Source organism: Balaenoptera physalus (genome assembly GCF_965194825.1).
Source record: "Balaenoptera physalus genome assembly, chromosome: 14".
Lineage (NCBI taxonomy): Eukaryota > Metazoa > Chordata > Mammalia > Artiodactyla > Balaenopteridae > Balaenoptera > Balaenoptera physalus.
In genome coordinates this window covers 33,880,840-33,897,416 of record NC_138893.1, presented here as the reverse complement: position 1 = coordinate 33,897,416, position 16,577 = coordinate 33,880,840, and the positions used below count along the sequence as shown (strand labels likewise).

Below are 16,577 nucleotides of genomic sequence, written 5' to 3'. Positions count from 1 at the left end.
TCCTGTCGTTTTGTAATCTGTCATTTGTAATGAATTGTGTCCTTCCTGTCATTTGTAATGAGTTATGAAAATTTTAACACTAAGTTCTTATTTATTTAAATGCCTACATTGTTCAGAACATGTTTACTAATTATTTGCAGGAGCTGTAAAGTTATGAATGAGTTCCTTCTCCTTAATGATTTCTCCTTGATAACATTCTAATTGTTGACATAATAAGGAATGGGGAAAGTTGGTAATAAAGTGATGAGGTGCACAGATTTTGATAGAATTTGGTTATAGTTTTTGGAATTGGGAAGCAAAGTAACTTTTGAACTAATGACCAAACCATCAAGAAATAAAAATTTGATAAGTCAAGCGAGCTGTTTTTTCCTTGCTAACTAAACAGACTTTTCCTATTAAAAAAATTCATTAAACAAAATGGATTGATAATAATTCCAGGTAGGGTTTAGGTTTCTTTTATGTCTACTAATGGTGTATAGTACTTCTTATCCATAGGTTTAAAAGAAGGAACAGTGATCATGCCCTCTTATTTAAAATATTTTTCTTTTTTTTTAACGTTGCACCATGCTTTATAAACACAATTAACTCTTTTGAAGTTAGATGAGAAATTTGATACTCTAAGACTATGAATTCATATATTTTTTATTAGACAAAAGCAGAAAAGGTGAAGGGGCAGGAGTTTCTTCATTTTTAAATTAGAAGTTTAAATTGTGGTTATATCAGAATCTCAGATTCTCAAAACCATTTCACCAATATGTATTAGAAAAACAACCATCTTTTTAATCTTGTGGGCCCATATTTTAACTTAGAGTAGAAAAAAAAAAAAGCACATAAATGTGCTTATTACATTTTTATGGTATTTGAACTCCTTTTTTTTTTGGAGAGAGGAAATGTATAGGTTTAGGCTGGATCAAGTTTAGTTGTTAAAAAAAAAGACAGAATAAGACTCCTCAAAACATTTTAACACGTTGGAAGTTCTTGGCTGAGAAACTCCATATATTTGACATTTAAGAGAAGAGTAAGAGGTCTTATCCTGTCTGAGAATAGTATAACTTTTGTTTTAATTTTTGTGGTGCAGAATTTAACCCAGTAACTAATAACTTGATATGTCATCTTAATCTCTTTAGAGTTGAAAGAAAGTCTCTCTCGTATGGGATCTGATTTGAAGCAGGGTTTCATTAGCTCTCTGAAAAGTGCTTGGCAGACATTAAATGAGTTTGCCCGTGCTCATACCTCTTCAACTCAGCTGCAAGAAGAATTGGAGAAGGTAGCCAATCAAATCAAAGAAGAAGAAGAAAAGCAAGTAGTTGAAGGTAAATTTGACTTTTGAGGCATTTTCCAGTACAAATATTATTTGTGAACATAGCACACATAAATTATTTGATGATGGTTTTCCATTGTAGTCTTTTTTGTTGAAATGTAGAGGCTCTTCTTATAAAGGAAAATCAGTTAGGATAAACTGTACTTCAAAATGCATGTCATCCTTTTTTTTTTTTTTTTTTTTTTTTTACTAGGTTTTGGGCTCATAGTTGCTGAACTTTTTACTCTGCAGGCTTAAAATTTTGTTGAGATTGATAAGGCCAGAGTGGAATGTCAGAGTTGAGAACTAAGTTAGTATTCAGGCAACTGAATGACCCCCTGTGAGAAATGTTCTCCTGGTACTGTGTCTGACTGTACTGTGTCGTTGTAGACTGTACACGTAATGTCAGGTCATTGTGCCGTGATGTTTTTGATTCTTTCAGATTCTAATTCTATTTCCTTTCTTTCTACAACGCTCTCTCACCCCTTTTCTTCAAAACTTCTGTCGGCTCGTTGGCTCTTTCTCCTCTCTCTTGGGGAACCAGCCCCTCTTCCCCTGGCTCTTTGGAGGAATGGGAAGTGAGCCTGGTAGTTCCCCAGGTTGCTACGTGTGTCAAGCAATATTCTCTTGAGCCCAGAAGGTCAGCTAAAGTCAAAGGATAATGATTAAGTGATTGACTTTGATATTAAAATGGTTTAAATTCTAGCAGAAAAGACTGTTGAAAGTCCAGATTTTTCCAAGGATGAGGACTACTTAGGAAAGGTTGGAATGTTAAACGGAGGCCGCCGAATTGACTATGTTCTTCAAGAAAAGCCAATAGAGAGTTTTAATGAATATCTTTTCGCTCTTCAGAGTCATTTATGCTATTGGTAAGTATTTTCATCTTTGATAACATTCATGTGGCCTTTACGTTGCAGCACATACAGCAGTTTTAGTGAGGTTCTTGCTGATTTACCATTTGCAATTTGAATGCCCATATATTCAAAATCAGTATTTTCCCCCTTTAGTTTAGTTATCCACAAGATGGCAGCATGTCATCTGCCTTTGACCAAAGGCCTTTGGTACTTGCCCACTGTTTTTGCAGGGATGCCTTTCACAGAATGGGAATGGTAGGGACTTTGAAAGCCATCCTTTTGTGTATCCTCTGTCACCAAGGAGAACTGCAGCACAGCTATTTTGGAGCTGATTGGTATTCATCCAGTTTTTAAGGACAGCTCTGAGATTACACTACTTTATTTTCATTTGCCCTTCTTAGGTAGAATTGAATAGAACCAAAGCTGCATTCTCCACCTTTATGCATAGAGGTTAATTTCTTTTTTTTTTTAAATTAATTAATTTATTTATTTTTGGCTGCATCTTCATTGCTGCGTGCGGGCTTTCTCTAGCTGCGGAGAGCAGGGGCTACTCTTCGTTGGGGTGCATGGGCTTCTCATTGTGGTGGCTTCTCTTGTTGCAGAGCACAGGCTCTAGGCACGTGGGCTTCAGTAATTGTGGCACGCGGCCCCAGTAGTTGTGGCTCGCGGGCTCTAGAGCGCAGGCTCAGTAGTTGTGGTGCACGGGCTGAGTTGCTCCACAGCCTATGGGATCTTCCCGGACCAGGGCTCGAACCTGTGTCCCCTGAATTGGCAGGCGGATTCTTAACCACTGCGCCACCAGGGAAGTCCTAGAGGTTAATTTCTAATTATCTCTTAAGTAAATGTGCTTTTCTTTTTAATAGGGAATCTGAAGATACTGCCCTGTTATTACTTAAAGAAATTTATCGAACAATGAGCATTAGTCCAGAACAGCCCCAGCATTGATTGGACTTCAGCTTCACTGTGTGAGTTTATCTTTATTGTGTGTATAAATTCTGAATGTTTCATTCTGAAGCCTCTTTTATGGAGTTGATGTTGACTATAAATTTTTCTTTTTTCTGTTTCCTCTAAGTGTTTTTCTGTCTTTCTTTCTTTCTTTTTTTCAAATTCAGAATAGAGACATTAAGGAACCGAACTCACAATACCTTAAAAAAATAGAGGTTTATTTTTCTTATATAACAGGAAGCGTTCATCTATTGAATGATGTCACTAGATCGTTTGCATCTTTTCACCTGCCTGTTGGCTCTTGTTGCCTTGTAGTTATTAGATAGCTCCCATAGTTCTAGATACCACCTCTGTGATCGGGGCATGAAGAAGGTGAGAAAGGGTAGTTTTAGTTATACCTATCTATCTTAATTAGGAAAACAGAAGCATCTGTAAAAATTTACTCACGCCTGTTGACTAAGCCTGTGTCACATGTCCCATGTCCCCGCTGAACCCCAAACTGCTTGAAAGGTTGTAAAGGTTTTATTTTAAACATTCCCAGTCATTATCGAGGGAAGGAATAGAGAAGGGGGTTAAACCTATAATGCATAAACCAACCTGCAAGTTGGCCACACTCTGTAACCTGACTGTTCTCCTGAGACACGTGATGCCAGTTTTTCCTCACTAGATTATACATCACTTTAAAAAATAGGTAATGTGTTTTTTAAAAAGTTAGAACTTTTATAGCCTTTGAAAGGGTGAAATGCAAAGTGGTGAGCTCTCGATTGCTGAAATCAAAAGTAGTTCCTGGCACTTTTTGGTTTTTTAATCATAAATGATAAGTTCAGTTTTCACCTTCTTATTTTGGAGAGGTAACCACTTTTAGTAGGATTTTCTTAGAGAAATTTTCCTGTGCATGTCCAATCAAATATGTGTTCATGTCAAAACAAAGGGATCTCATTGACTATATTGTTCTGCAACTTGATGTTGTCGATCAGCCATACAGCTCGCATAGTAACTTGTGTAGATCTTTTTCGTTCTCTTTAATGGCTACATAGGAATCCATTGTATGGCTATGCCCCATCATATTTAGCCAGCTTCCTGTTCATGGACATTTAGGTCATTTCCTAATGTGTATTAGAAAACCTTAACAGAGTAGGTAAGAGGTATAAAAGGCCATTTTGTAATCAGACTTTTGATACAGTTTTATCAGTTCTTAGCATTTCTGATATTATAATATTAAAATAAACTAAATGTAATGTCAAGAGTTACCTCAGTCCAGATTTTCAATTATGAAATAGTCATTCAGTTGGTTGACAGATATTTATTCAGCACTGACTATGTTCCAGACGCCAGTTTTCATCCTGGGGATAAGTGCTAAATGAGGTTGCATTCTCACCTTTAAGGAAATTGCCTTCTGTGGGGAGGAGATTACAGTAAGCCTGTACTCTTAATTCACAAGTAAATGTCAGCTATTGATAGGTTCTGTGGAAAAGACAAAATAGGAAGAGGTTGAGAGTGACTGGGGGTGCTTCCAGGGAAGGCCTTGCCAAGCTGATGATATGTGAGTTGAAATTTGAATGATGAGAAGGAGGTGGACACCTGGAGATACGGGGAGAACAGTCCAGGCAGAAAGAAGAGCAGTTGCCAGGGCCATGAGATGGGAGCCGATGTGTTGTGTTTGAGGGACAGAGAGCAGACCCGTGTAGCTAGAGGGGAGAAGAGGAGAGAGGTAGGTGGGCCTGACTACGAGGGATCTGGTAGGATGTTTACGTTTTATTCTAAGCGTAATGGAAACATTGGGCGTTTTTAAGAAGAGGAGTGACATAATTTGGTTTATACTTTAGAAAGATTGCTTTTGGTGCTGGGTGGAGGGTGGACTGTTGGGCAGGGATGGAGGGACAACAGTGAAGAGGCTGGTGGTGACTCTGACTAGGGTTGTAGTGATAGGGATGGCGAAAGGTGATTGAACTCAGGCCTAGTGTGGGGGTAGCGATGTCCAGGACTTACAGATGAGTTCACTCTGGGGAGTGCGGGAAAGAAGAGTTAAGGATGGCCTTTAGGATTTTGATGTGAGCAACTGAGTGGTTGCTGGTACCTTTTCCTGGGAAGGCTTGTGGGGGGAGCAGGGTTTGGGGGGTTGTGGGGATGGAGAGTTGGTAGTTGATGATGTTAGTCTGAAGATAATAATAACCTTAGAATCATCAGCACATACTTGGCCATCTGAAACCAGAAACTGGATGAGGTCACCTAGGAGTGTGTCAGTGGAGAAGAGAGAAGTCTGTGAAGTGAAAGAAAATCCAGGGGCTTGTGGTCTCAGGGAAGCTGAGAGACGATTGTTTCAAGGAGAGGGCAGTCAGCCATGTGAAATGCCACTGAGGGGTCAAGTAAGAGGAGGACCAAGAATTGGCCACTGGCTTGCAGAGGACATAGGACGTCATTGGTGACCTTGAGCAAAGCTGTTTTAAGATCATGGCAGAGGTTCAGTGGGCTGAGGAGAGGTAAGGAATCAGAGGAACGAGTTTTGCTGTGAAGGTTAACAGAAATAAGACAGGGACAGTTTATGATATTCAGGTGCATTTGTTTGCTAACGACAGTGATCCAGTATTGAGGGAGAAGTTGATAATGCAAGAGCTAAAGGGGATATTATTGGAGGAAATACTTGAAAAGTCAATGGGGGATAGGGCCGGGGCAAATCGAAGCGTTTTGTCTTAGAAAAAGAGCAGAGCTGCCTCTTCCATGGGACCGGAGGAAGGCTGAGAGTGAGGGCACAGTATGGGTAGTGGGTAATGGTGGTGGTGGGTAGCCCGGCGTTCTCTGGCCTCCTGTCCTAAGTGTGTGAGAGTAAGGTCACGGTCAAGGGCTGTGGGAGACGGGAGGAGAGAGGGGAGCAGAAGAACACTCACCTCAGAGTGTGGGGAAAGGGAGTTTACCAGCAGAGTGTGGTGCGATTGCATTGCAGGCTTGAGTGCCCATTCGATATTTTGGTCATAAATTTGAAGTGAGTACAGTTAGCACGATCGCATGACTTTTCTCTGGCCATGTGCTGCTACTTGGTTGAGGTGCACAGTAAGAGATAACTGGGTTTACTAGATTAGGGTTTTGCCAGGTGACTAAGACAGGAGGAGAAAGACAAGGGAGCTAAGGGAGGTGATAGAGACCGAAAAAAGCGAGAGGTCAGTGCAGGATGAGGTCGGAGAATCACAGGAGTGAGGAGTTTCCCAGTGGGTGACCCAGAGGTTGGGATGGGAGACGCAAAGTGAGGATCACTGACGCAGCGCTGGGAGGGAGTCACTGTGCCCTGGGATCTGGGCGCTGCGACCCTCTGCTAAACAAGTGCTCTGTGTGCTTCAGAAACCATTAAAAAATTATAAAACGATAGTGCCTCATACAGAAACTTTAGAAAAATGTAGAAAAGCAGCAGCAGAAATCACCTATAATCTCGCTAACTGAAAGTGTTAGAAGTTAATCCTTCTAAGCTTTTTCTAAGTCTCGGTGTATTTCATATATATATATTTTTTAACATCTTTATTGGAGTATAATTGCTTTACAATGGTGTGTTAGTTTCTGCTTTATAACAAAGTGAATCAGCTATACATATACATATATCCCCATATCTCCTCCCTCTTGCGTCTCCCTCCCACCCTCCCTATCCCACCCCTCTAGGTGGTCACAAAGCACGGAGCTGATCTCCCTGTGCTATGCGGCTGCTTCCTACTAGCTATCTGTGTTACATTTGGTAGCGTATATATGTCCATGCCACTCTCTCACTTCGTCCCAGCTTACCCTTCCCCCTCCCCGTGTCTTCAAGTCCATTCTCTATTCCTGTCCTGCCCCTAGGTTCTTCAGAACCATTTTTCTTTTTTTAGATTCCATATATATGTGTTAGTATATGGTATTTATTTTTCTCTTTCTGACTTACTTCACTCTGTAGGACAGTCTCTAGGTCCATCCAGCTCATCGGTGTATTTCATATTATTTGCTATTTTGTAGCCTGTTTTTTTTCACTTGCGAGTATATTGTATAGTTTTTCCACCTCAGCCTACAACATGGGTGTGTGTATTTACCATTTTTATTTGTTTTTCTGAGTGGGTTATACATACAGTTGGTTCAGCTTTTATTTATTTATTTTTTAGGAAGAGACTTTTCCTTTTTTTAAAAAAAAAAAAATATATATATATGTGTATATATATATATATATATATATATATATATATATATATATATATATGTGTGTATATATTTATTTATTTATTTAGGCTGCGCTGAGTCTTAGTTGCAGCATGCGGACTCTTAGTTGCGGCATGCAGGCGGGATCTAGTTTCCCCATCAGGGATCGAACCCGTGCCCCCTGCATTGGGAGCGTGGAGTCTTACCCACTGGACCACCAGGGAAGTCCCTGGTTCACCTTTTAGAAGTGACAGAAGAGAGGGCTCTCGCTCTTACACTTCTTCCCCAGTGTCCCTGCCCAGAGGCAACCAGCGTTCCAAGTTTTGTGTATCCTTCCAGACATCTGCTAACACATACATGATTTTTTTCCTTTTTAAAAGACAAATACTAGCAAAATAAGACACGCTTCTTATGTTTGTATCTTTGAGATTTTCCCATATCCATCCACCCATCCATCCATCCAGCCATCATCCATGCATCATTTGCTGAGCACCTTACTTACTAAGTGCCAGGTACTAGTGTCTAGGCCCCGGGGTTCACAGCAGTGGACCAAACAGTCTTCGCCCTCAAGGATCTTCTTTCCTCTGGGGGAGGACAGACCGTAAATAAACAATGGAAGTGTGCCGGATGGTTAAAAATAGAGCAGCAGGAAAAGGGCGAGAGGGAGTGCATTTGGGCTGGGAACAAGTTGCTGTTGTATATAAAATGGCAAGGGACATCCTCACTGATAGAATGTCATTTGAGCAAGTGAGCTAGGTGGATATCTGGGAGAGGAAGATCATCTCAGGCAGAAAGAATATATATCAGAACAAAAGAGCCGCCTTATTCTTTTCAGTAATTGTGTAGTATTCCATTGACTGTTACACCGTAATTTGTTTAACCATCCCTTACTGATGGGCATATAGGTTATCTAATCTTTTACTAGTATGAACAGTGCTTCAGAGATACATGGATATTTAATAGTTGCATTATATTTCATTTTATAGTTCTATTTATTAAAATCCTTAATTTATCTACCACTGCTGTACATTTAGGTGATTTTCCAACTTTTCACTGTTATAAATAATTCTGACATGTAGTTATACATACTTTCTGCACATCTCTGACTGTTTGCTTGATATAAATTCCTAGACGTAGCATTGTTAGATCTAAGGATAGTCAACATTTTAAAAAGGCTTTTGATCTGTATTTGTTGTAAAGTTGCATTTCAGGAAGGTTGCTGAAGTTTCATAGCGGCCATCCATATATGTGCCATCCATATAAGTGCTGCACCCTTTTGCCCACACTGGGTATTACTGTTTTTTTTTTAAAGTTTTGCTAATTTGATAGCTAGAAATTATATCATTGTTTTATTTTGCATTTCTATTACTAGTGAAATTGAGCATGTTTAATGTATTTAATTGGCCATTTCTTCTTTAGTCAGTTGCCAGTTTTTTTTTGTTTTGTTTTTTTAAATTTATTTATTATTTTATATTTATTTTTGGCTGCGTTGGGTCTTTGTTGCTGCACGGGGGCTTTCTCTAGTTGCGGTGAGCGGGGGCGACTCTTCATTGCGGTGCGCGGGCTTCTCATTGCGGTGGCTTCTCTTGTTGCGGAGCATGGGCTCTAGGCACGTGGGCTTCAGTAGTTGTGGCGTACAGGCTCAGTAGTTGTGGCTCGCGGGCTCCAGAGCACAGGCTCAGTAGTTGTGGCACACGGGCTTAGTTGCTCCGCGGCATGTGGGATCTTCCCGGACCAGGGCTCGAACCTGTGTCTCCTGCATTGGCAGGCGGATTCTTAACCACTGCGCCACCAGGGAAGTCCCAGTTGCCAGTTTTTGACCTTTGTGCATTTTTCTGGTGGTGTGGGGTGGGGTATTTCTGTTTCTGGTTGATTTATAATTATGACAGTTAAGAGTATTGACCTTTGGTCATTGCAAATTTTTTTTCCAGTTTGACATTTGCCTTTTATTTTTATGCTTTGGATTCTTGAGGGGTGGGGTGGGGAGCATGTTTAAAAATATGTAGGCCAGTCTTTTACGATTAATTATTACTTAGATAATTATATTTATTCTCTTTTAGTTCTTATATGGTTTTGTTTTTTCATCTAACTTTATAGGTTAGAAGGATATGGTATAGAGAGGGATTTAACTTTTTTCTTAAATAGTTAATTTTTTTTGCCTGTGCCATATATTGAACAGTGTACCCTTTTGTCGTTGGCTTTATGTTTTTATCATGTGCTATTGTTTGACATTTTTTTATCCTATGCCCAATATTTGTTTTCTTGGCTTTCTGACATCTCTTCTGTTGAGTTATTTATCTGCCTACCAGATAAATAACTGATTTATCTGATTTCATATTATGTATTTTCCACATTTTAGCATCTTTAAGTATGGAATGCATCTTAAAAATCAGCGTTGCCTTAATGAAGTTGAGTTCTCCCTGAGAGGGTTTGAGTTTTCTTCTGCTAGTCACTTGGGGGCACTACCAGTCTGAGTCTGTTGAAGCTAATTTCTCTGCTTGAGATTTTCTTGGCCTTTGCTGGTAGTGTGAACTCAGAGCACAAAATTTGTAGGCAGGTTGGGGTGGAGGTACCAGTGCAAATATCAAGGAATTATTTCCCCCTCTTCCTGTTGTCAGGGAAGTGGTACGCAGGCTTCTTTGTCTTCTCTTCTGGAGGAAGCGTTGTTACTATTTTTTTTTTTTACCCCTCATTGAGGCTGTTGCCATTTGGTATCCCCACTTTTTGCGAGGGTCTCTGTCTCCTTTTAGATTCCATACCCTGGACATCTTTTCTTTGCATGGTACATAAAACAATATTGCATCTTACAATTGATGCTGTCTTAGAATCAGTGAAAGTTTTTAATATCTGGCAGTGCAAGTTCTTGGTATACTATGTTCTTGGCTATTATTCCAAATGAATTTTGAAATGATTTAAGTTCCCCTGACATTCTCTCTGCACAAAACAAAGCAAAACAAAGCCCAAACAATAGTAGTCCTGGGATTGTGATACATCTGATATGAAAAATTAAGAACCTTTCATTTCACACATGATTTGTTCACTGTAATTGTTTTACTTCGTATACGTGGTTGTAAAATTTAGGCAAGTAGTTAGTTCCCAATGTTACGCTGGTACTATAAAATAATTAATTTAAAATATTAACAATCCTTCTATACTTGGTTCATTCAAGCATAGACTTTTTTTAAAATTTTTATTTATTTGTTTGTTTGTTTATTTATTTATTTATTTATTTATTTATTTATGGCTGTGTTGGGTCTTCGTTTCTGTGCGAGGGCTTTCTCTGGTTGCGGCAAGTGGGGGCCACTCTTCATCGCGGTGCGCGGGCCTCTCACTGTCGCGGCCTTTCTTGTTGCGGAGCACAGGCTCCAGACGCGCAGGCTCAGCATTTGTGGCTCACGGGCCTAGTTGCTCCGCGGCATGTGGGATCCTCCCAGACCAGGGCTTGAACCCGTGTCCCCTGCATTGGCAGGCAGATTCTCAACCACTGCGCCACCAGGGAAGCCCAAGCATAGACAATTTTGCTGAATAATTTTTTTCTGCCCTTTAACCCTTTTTAGGATTGTTCTTTAAAAAGCCTCAGATTAACGCAACAGATAATTCACTTTATATTTTGTCTTTTATTTTCTATACTCATTTTGTTATGAAGGTTATCAGCTAGTTTATCTCACCAGACACTCCCTGATGCCCTTTCATCCCTCCAGAAGGCCTGTCTGAGGACTTGTGCTCACAGGCTGTTCTTCAGAGGCAGTTTGCAGTGTTTGTTTGGCACTTGACAGTGTGTTTGTTCTTTTACTTCAGAAAGGAACGACAGTGCGTTATTTTGTTATTACTATAAGTTTGTAAAGCTGACTGAGGATTCTTTTTCTTCTTTTAAAGACATTCTTGTCTTTACAGAAAGTTGCAGTATAAATTACATTGCTGAGAAAATCCTCAGAGGACATCCCCAGTCTGCTCCTGTGATGGATGACAGAAATGTGATTCACCGACAGTTACTCTGCTGTAATTCTCAGATGTAGGGCTTCATTTAAAAGAAAACGTACAGAACAAAAAGACAATGAAATAAATCAGTACCACATTTGGACTGTATAGATGAGAAAAAGAAATTATTAAAATGATGCAGTTAAAAACTCCTCAGATCAGTTTAGTTGTACAGTTGTCAAAGTAACATGTGATATCAATGAAGAAATATTTGTAGCATGCAGACGGTTGTTTCTGTTTCTTAAAAAACTATTGTCAGTGGGCTATTCAACTTGCTTTTTTTTTTTATTAATGTAGTATGGTCTATGGACTTCTTGAGAAACTATAATAATATAGTTTTTTAAAAATTTATCTTCTACTCTAAATGTGAATTATAGTTCTGAGCTGCTTTAATGCGGGGTCATTTGTATCTGTTAGCGGAAGTAACCAAGATCACTTCTATTCCAAGCTGAACTGCGGTCTTTAAGAAGCCTTCCAGGCTGTTGCTGAGAGCAGAGCTGTGGAAGGAAGTGAGATGCTCCACACTTCACAGAAGTCTTGTGAAGTGCTCTCCCAGCATCACTGCCACCAGCAGTGGGGAGCAAACGAGAAGTTTTTCCATTTTGTCATCTAAGGTAGCTGTGCAGTTGCCTCACTGCTAAAGTTCCAATCAGTATGAGAACCACAGTAGAATTTTTTTGGATTTTGGTTTTTTTGCTTTGTATTAATTTCACTTCTACCAAAGTATTTGAAAGTATGAACTGTATTGGCTTTTAGACTATAACTCTATTTCATGAAAAGACTGTTCTGTGATATTTTACTTTGTTTTACTGTAACTTCAAATTATCTAAATATTTTCCTAATACTACGTGGGAATGCTGATTTTCTTTTGTTATGCAGTAGGAACATTTTACACTGTTTACATAGTTCTCATGGAACATAGAATTTTTTGAAAGCCACATATGATACACATTTTTTGTGTATATATTCTAGTTAGTGTGAATAAAACAGTAACATCAATGCATTTTTTTAAAGCAGAAAATGTCTGTATTCTTCTTGTCTTCCTTAAAAGTATTCCTATGAGTTCAGCGGTCATTTACTTTTCATTGTGAACACCTGCTCTGTAGTTAATACATAACTATAGCATTTGCTCCTAATAATTAGGACAGAATTAGGACAGTAGAGTTTTTGAGCTGCAGGTGACCCCAGACAGCATATATTCCAACCACCTCATTATGCAGCCGAGGACACAACACTAAATGCCTTTCTCAGGCTGCTGGGTGGCAGATCTGGGCTGGAATACAGTTTCACTGACTCCCTTTTGGCCTTCATTTCTCTACACCAGTGCTATTACCTCTCACTTAATTTCCTCTTAACTTCCCCAAACTGATGAAATAAAGAAAAATAAGGGTTATTTATGTATATTTTAATAAAATCCAGTTTGATTTTTCAACTTACAACTGGTTTTGTCTGTATTATTCAGCCTGTATCTTCTGAATATTGGGCAGAGGGGAAGAAACACTTGAACCAGTGTCCATAGTAGAAATGTGTACCAGCTCAGTTTTAGGAACCTTGTGATTTTAACACCTGGGAAAATATAAAATAGAATTTTATAGGGTAGCTCTGCTGTGGACAGAGTTTATATCACTCTTCAATTTCTTAAAAAAAACAAAACCAAAGCCAAAACAGTAATAGGTCTGAGGGCAGAGTCTGTATTTATTAGCATACTGTTCACTGTTGTAACCACCATGCCTACCACAGACTTGTCACAAAGTAAGGCACTTTCCAAATATTTGTTGAATAAAACAATTTTAAAAATCAGAAATAGAATTAAATACTTATAGACCTTAGAATGGCCATTCAGGTCAGTGGTTTGCAAACGTTTAAAAAGTAGCTGAACCCTTTTCACATTTCAGTATATAAACTAGATGAGAGTATAGCCGCTGAGTAAAGCTTGACCTCCTTTTCCCCAGTAGCTCGTCCCCTCCTGGGACCCTCCTACCCAGCCCTAACCTGGATTAATGCCCTCATCTTCCTCAGATGAGGAAAGTCAAGTCGCTAGTTATTCTGAAATTGTTTCCTGTGCAGAGTTTGGGACTAAAGTTAAAAAGCATCAGTGTCTGAAACTGAAGGTCAAAGAGTGGTCGTAAAACCAATGAGGTCAACCTAGGCCTGGTTTGTTAACGTGGCCATAATGAGAGGAAACTCCTTTCCAAGTCTGATGGGCCTGTGTGGTTCATGAATCCACCAGATAAGGATTTTTCTCAAAACCAGAGTGTGATTATAGTAGAAGGACTTAACAGATTATATTGATTTTTGACGCATGTTATTGGAAAGGTGTGCTCTACATAGACCCTTGAAAATGAGGACATTAGAGCATAGATATCACTACCCCGGCAGGGAGGGTCATATATGCAAAATAGCAACTCACAATATTGTAAATAGGGTGCTGGAGATCAGGACTGTCCCGGAAATTCCAGAGTGGTTGATCTTGGTATTTATATTACCGTTGTTTCAGGTTTTTATGACTTGAGGTGTCATACCTTAGTGCTGAGCCTTAGTGTTTACCGAGCAACGTTCTGGTGGTGACTTGTTTCCCATGTAGATTTTGCCACCTGGGAACAGGGTGAATTGAGCTGCAGACACTGAATGTTCTGGTTTTCCTCCAAGTTAATGGTTCTCATTGTAACAATAATTAGCAGTCAGTATGAGTTAGTTCCCCAGGGCGGGTCCTCTGAGGTGAGTTGATAGAATTCAGGTCTTTACAGCTGAGGTGCTGACGCGGCATTCCTGCTGTTGTCTGTCTCCCTGCAAAGCGCTGGATGGACTGTCAGGTGACTTGTCTCCTTGATATCTGTATAAGACTTGCAACAGGTTGTCAGTCTTGTCCTGGTATTTCACCCCTGAAGTGAGCTTACCAAAAACTTGACAGCATGTTGAAGAGCTCTGGTGCCCACCTGCCTTTGTGTCCAAGCTCTCTACCTCTTAGCTGTGGGTCCCGTGCAAGATTGTTTTCCCCTAACCTCTCGGCAAAGTGTTTCTGATTTTTGGTCAGTTTCCTCTTGCATGAAATTCCTCAACCTCATACAGTTATTGTGAGGCTTAAATGAAAATATGAGTAAAGAGCATATAGTGATGCTGGGTACATAGTAAGCACTCAGGACATTAGCTAATTGTCACTACTGCTACTCTTTTTATCACGAACGCTCAGGTTCAGGGAAGACCCACGTCTTTGTTGCTAGGTCACTGCCACTTCCAGCCCTCCCTGGGTTGCCCTTGGCCAGGTCTCTTGTCCCTGAGAGCTGCCAGAGAGGGCTGAGCATCCTTCACAGAGGCCCAGGTGTCTGCAGGTGACTGGAAGGGAGGACAGGAGCTGTGGAGCCAGTCGGGGCGGGCGCGGGGGATGGTAATGCTCATGTGGCTGTCTTCACACAGATCAGTGGGACTCTTGGAGAGCACCTTTGAGTAACTTCCTCATGCCTTGATTCTCTAAGTTCCTTTTGGGATAGGATCCAGAAAACATGTTTGTCTTCCTAAATTCTGCCTTCTTTTCTCCCCGATGTTTATTTTCCTGCTTTAAACATCAACGCTATTGCAGATTTCCCCAAACCTATCAGCCCCACAGAACTCTGAGAATGACTTCATGTTGTTGTTGACACTAGTGGGCGCTCGTGAGATAGTGCAGCCTCGACATTTAGTGCTTCCTTCTTTTCAGTCTGAAAGCAAGTGAAACACGTTGTTTGGGCAGTATTCACACTTAATATGACAGTAAACGATCACAATGTGTGTCCAATATAGGAAACTTACAGCGACCTGTAAAACAGACCAGGGATTAGCAAGGACGCGTCCATGAGAAAGTAGGCAGTGCTGCCTATTTGCTAGGGGGTGAGCTGCAGTTCAGGTTCATGGACAGGTGGAATTGGTGTACCTGGGATGACCCACCGTGTTTTTCTTTTATTTCTTACATTAAAGAGTGACTGAAAGGTTTTATTGTGGAAACTTTCAAATACTCAAAAGTGTGGAGAATGGTGTAGTGAATCCCCCTGTCCGTACCCCTCTTCTAGCCTCAGTAGGGGTGCCAGGGTTGGCCTCTCTGTAACTTAAAAGACAGGTAAGCAGGGGCAACCAGGGACAAGGCGGGAAAGAAAGTGCCTTCAAGAGGTGGAAAGGCCTGAGGTGGGAAACAGCATCACCTGTTGGGGCAACTGGAAGAGATTAAGTTGTTCATGAAACACAAAAAGAGCTGTTTGTGTTGAGAATGGTTTTCATTAAAGTTGTTTTAAAGACAACATTTCTTGTGGTGCCTTTTCTTTTTGTAAGTCACTTAATAGCATTCACTCTTGTTGAAAGGAGCATGGTTTGGAATATTGGGAAGTGCTTACTACCAACTAAGAGGCGTTCCTTTCCTGTGCCCCTCAAAGCCTGTGCTCAGCTGTATCTCTGAGACTCGTTTGCTTCTCTTTCCCAGGAGGTGAAAAGGTGTTTTGAACAGCACTTCTGACTCCTGAAGAAACTTCAGGTGAACAAGGCTCTGGTAGTTTTCTGAATGTTACTCCCTGGAGTAGAACTGGGGAGGGGAACTCGTGTTTTTGGGGTGTCAGCTGTGTTTCGGGCACTGTGCAAGCTCTTTCATGTAATCTTTACAGAAGCCCCATGGAGGTAGGTTTATTCTCCCCATTTTACAGATGAGAGAACTGAAGCTCATAGAAGCTAGCCATCTTGCCAGGGCCCCTCAGTTGGCAGGGGAGAATAAAGTGCGCTTAAGCCTCAAAAATAAAGGGAAACCTCTACTGTAGAAGGATACTTGCAAATTGACTGTCTGCCTGTTTCTGGAAACAGCTAGGCAGTCACAACACTGCTCCCCCCACCCCCCGCTTTTTTTTTCACAAGCAAAAGCATTTTCAAAGGATAACCTTTGAAAGAAAAAGATAAGTTTTAGGAGATGTAGATTATAATTTGCTCTGTTGTTTTTGCCTGAAGTGCTCTTTTTTTTTTTTTTTTTTAATGTGGGGCGTAAAACCTCGTGTTAATGAAGATTCCCAAATATTGGTCTAAATAGGACCTAGATGTTTGCTATCCTTTGAACTGAAAAGGAAGGAATAAACGCAAAAATGGTCTTTTGTCCTTACAAAAGAGTGTTTGTAGAAGTGTCCTAGCTTGTGTGCCCTCCTGAGTGTCTCAGTGACCGCCCCAAGGTTTTATTGTTTCTCTGGGGTTGGTTCTCCATTCCCACTGCCATCGCCCCGGCTTTCCTTAAGCCTAGGCAGCCGAGACACCGTCCTAACTCTGCAGTCCATCCTGGATCCTCTGCCCTCCCAGCTTGTCCTCAGAAGCCGTCTCCAGCTCCCCTCTACCTCTGGGTGGCTCTCCCT

The 16,577-nt window shown here is 40.6% G+C and overlaps 1 protein-coding gene across 5 annotated transcripts in view; it reads left to right on the top strand.

Annotated features, from left to right (window-relative positions):
* Positions 1-12,665, top strand: part of SEC23IP (SEC23 interacting protein) — a 44,259-nt gene extending 31,594 nt beyond the window's left edge. Inside the window, exons 16-19 of one of the 5 annotated variants that reach the window (XM_082424761.1) lie at positions 1,128-1,313; positions 2,010-2,169; positions 3,018-3,119; positions 11,143-12,665. In XM_082424761.1, coding sequence (XP_082280887.1) covers positions 1,128-1,313; positions 2,010-2,169; positions 3,018-3,099 — 428 coding nt within the window. In that variant the 3' untranslated portion in view covers positions 3,100-3,119; positions 11,143-12,665. The other 4 variants (XM_082424760.1, XM_082424758.1, XM_082424759.1 and 1 more) reach the window with 4 other exon arrangements.
* Positions 12,666-16,577: the final 3,912 nt, after the last annotated feature.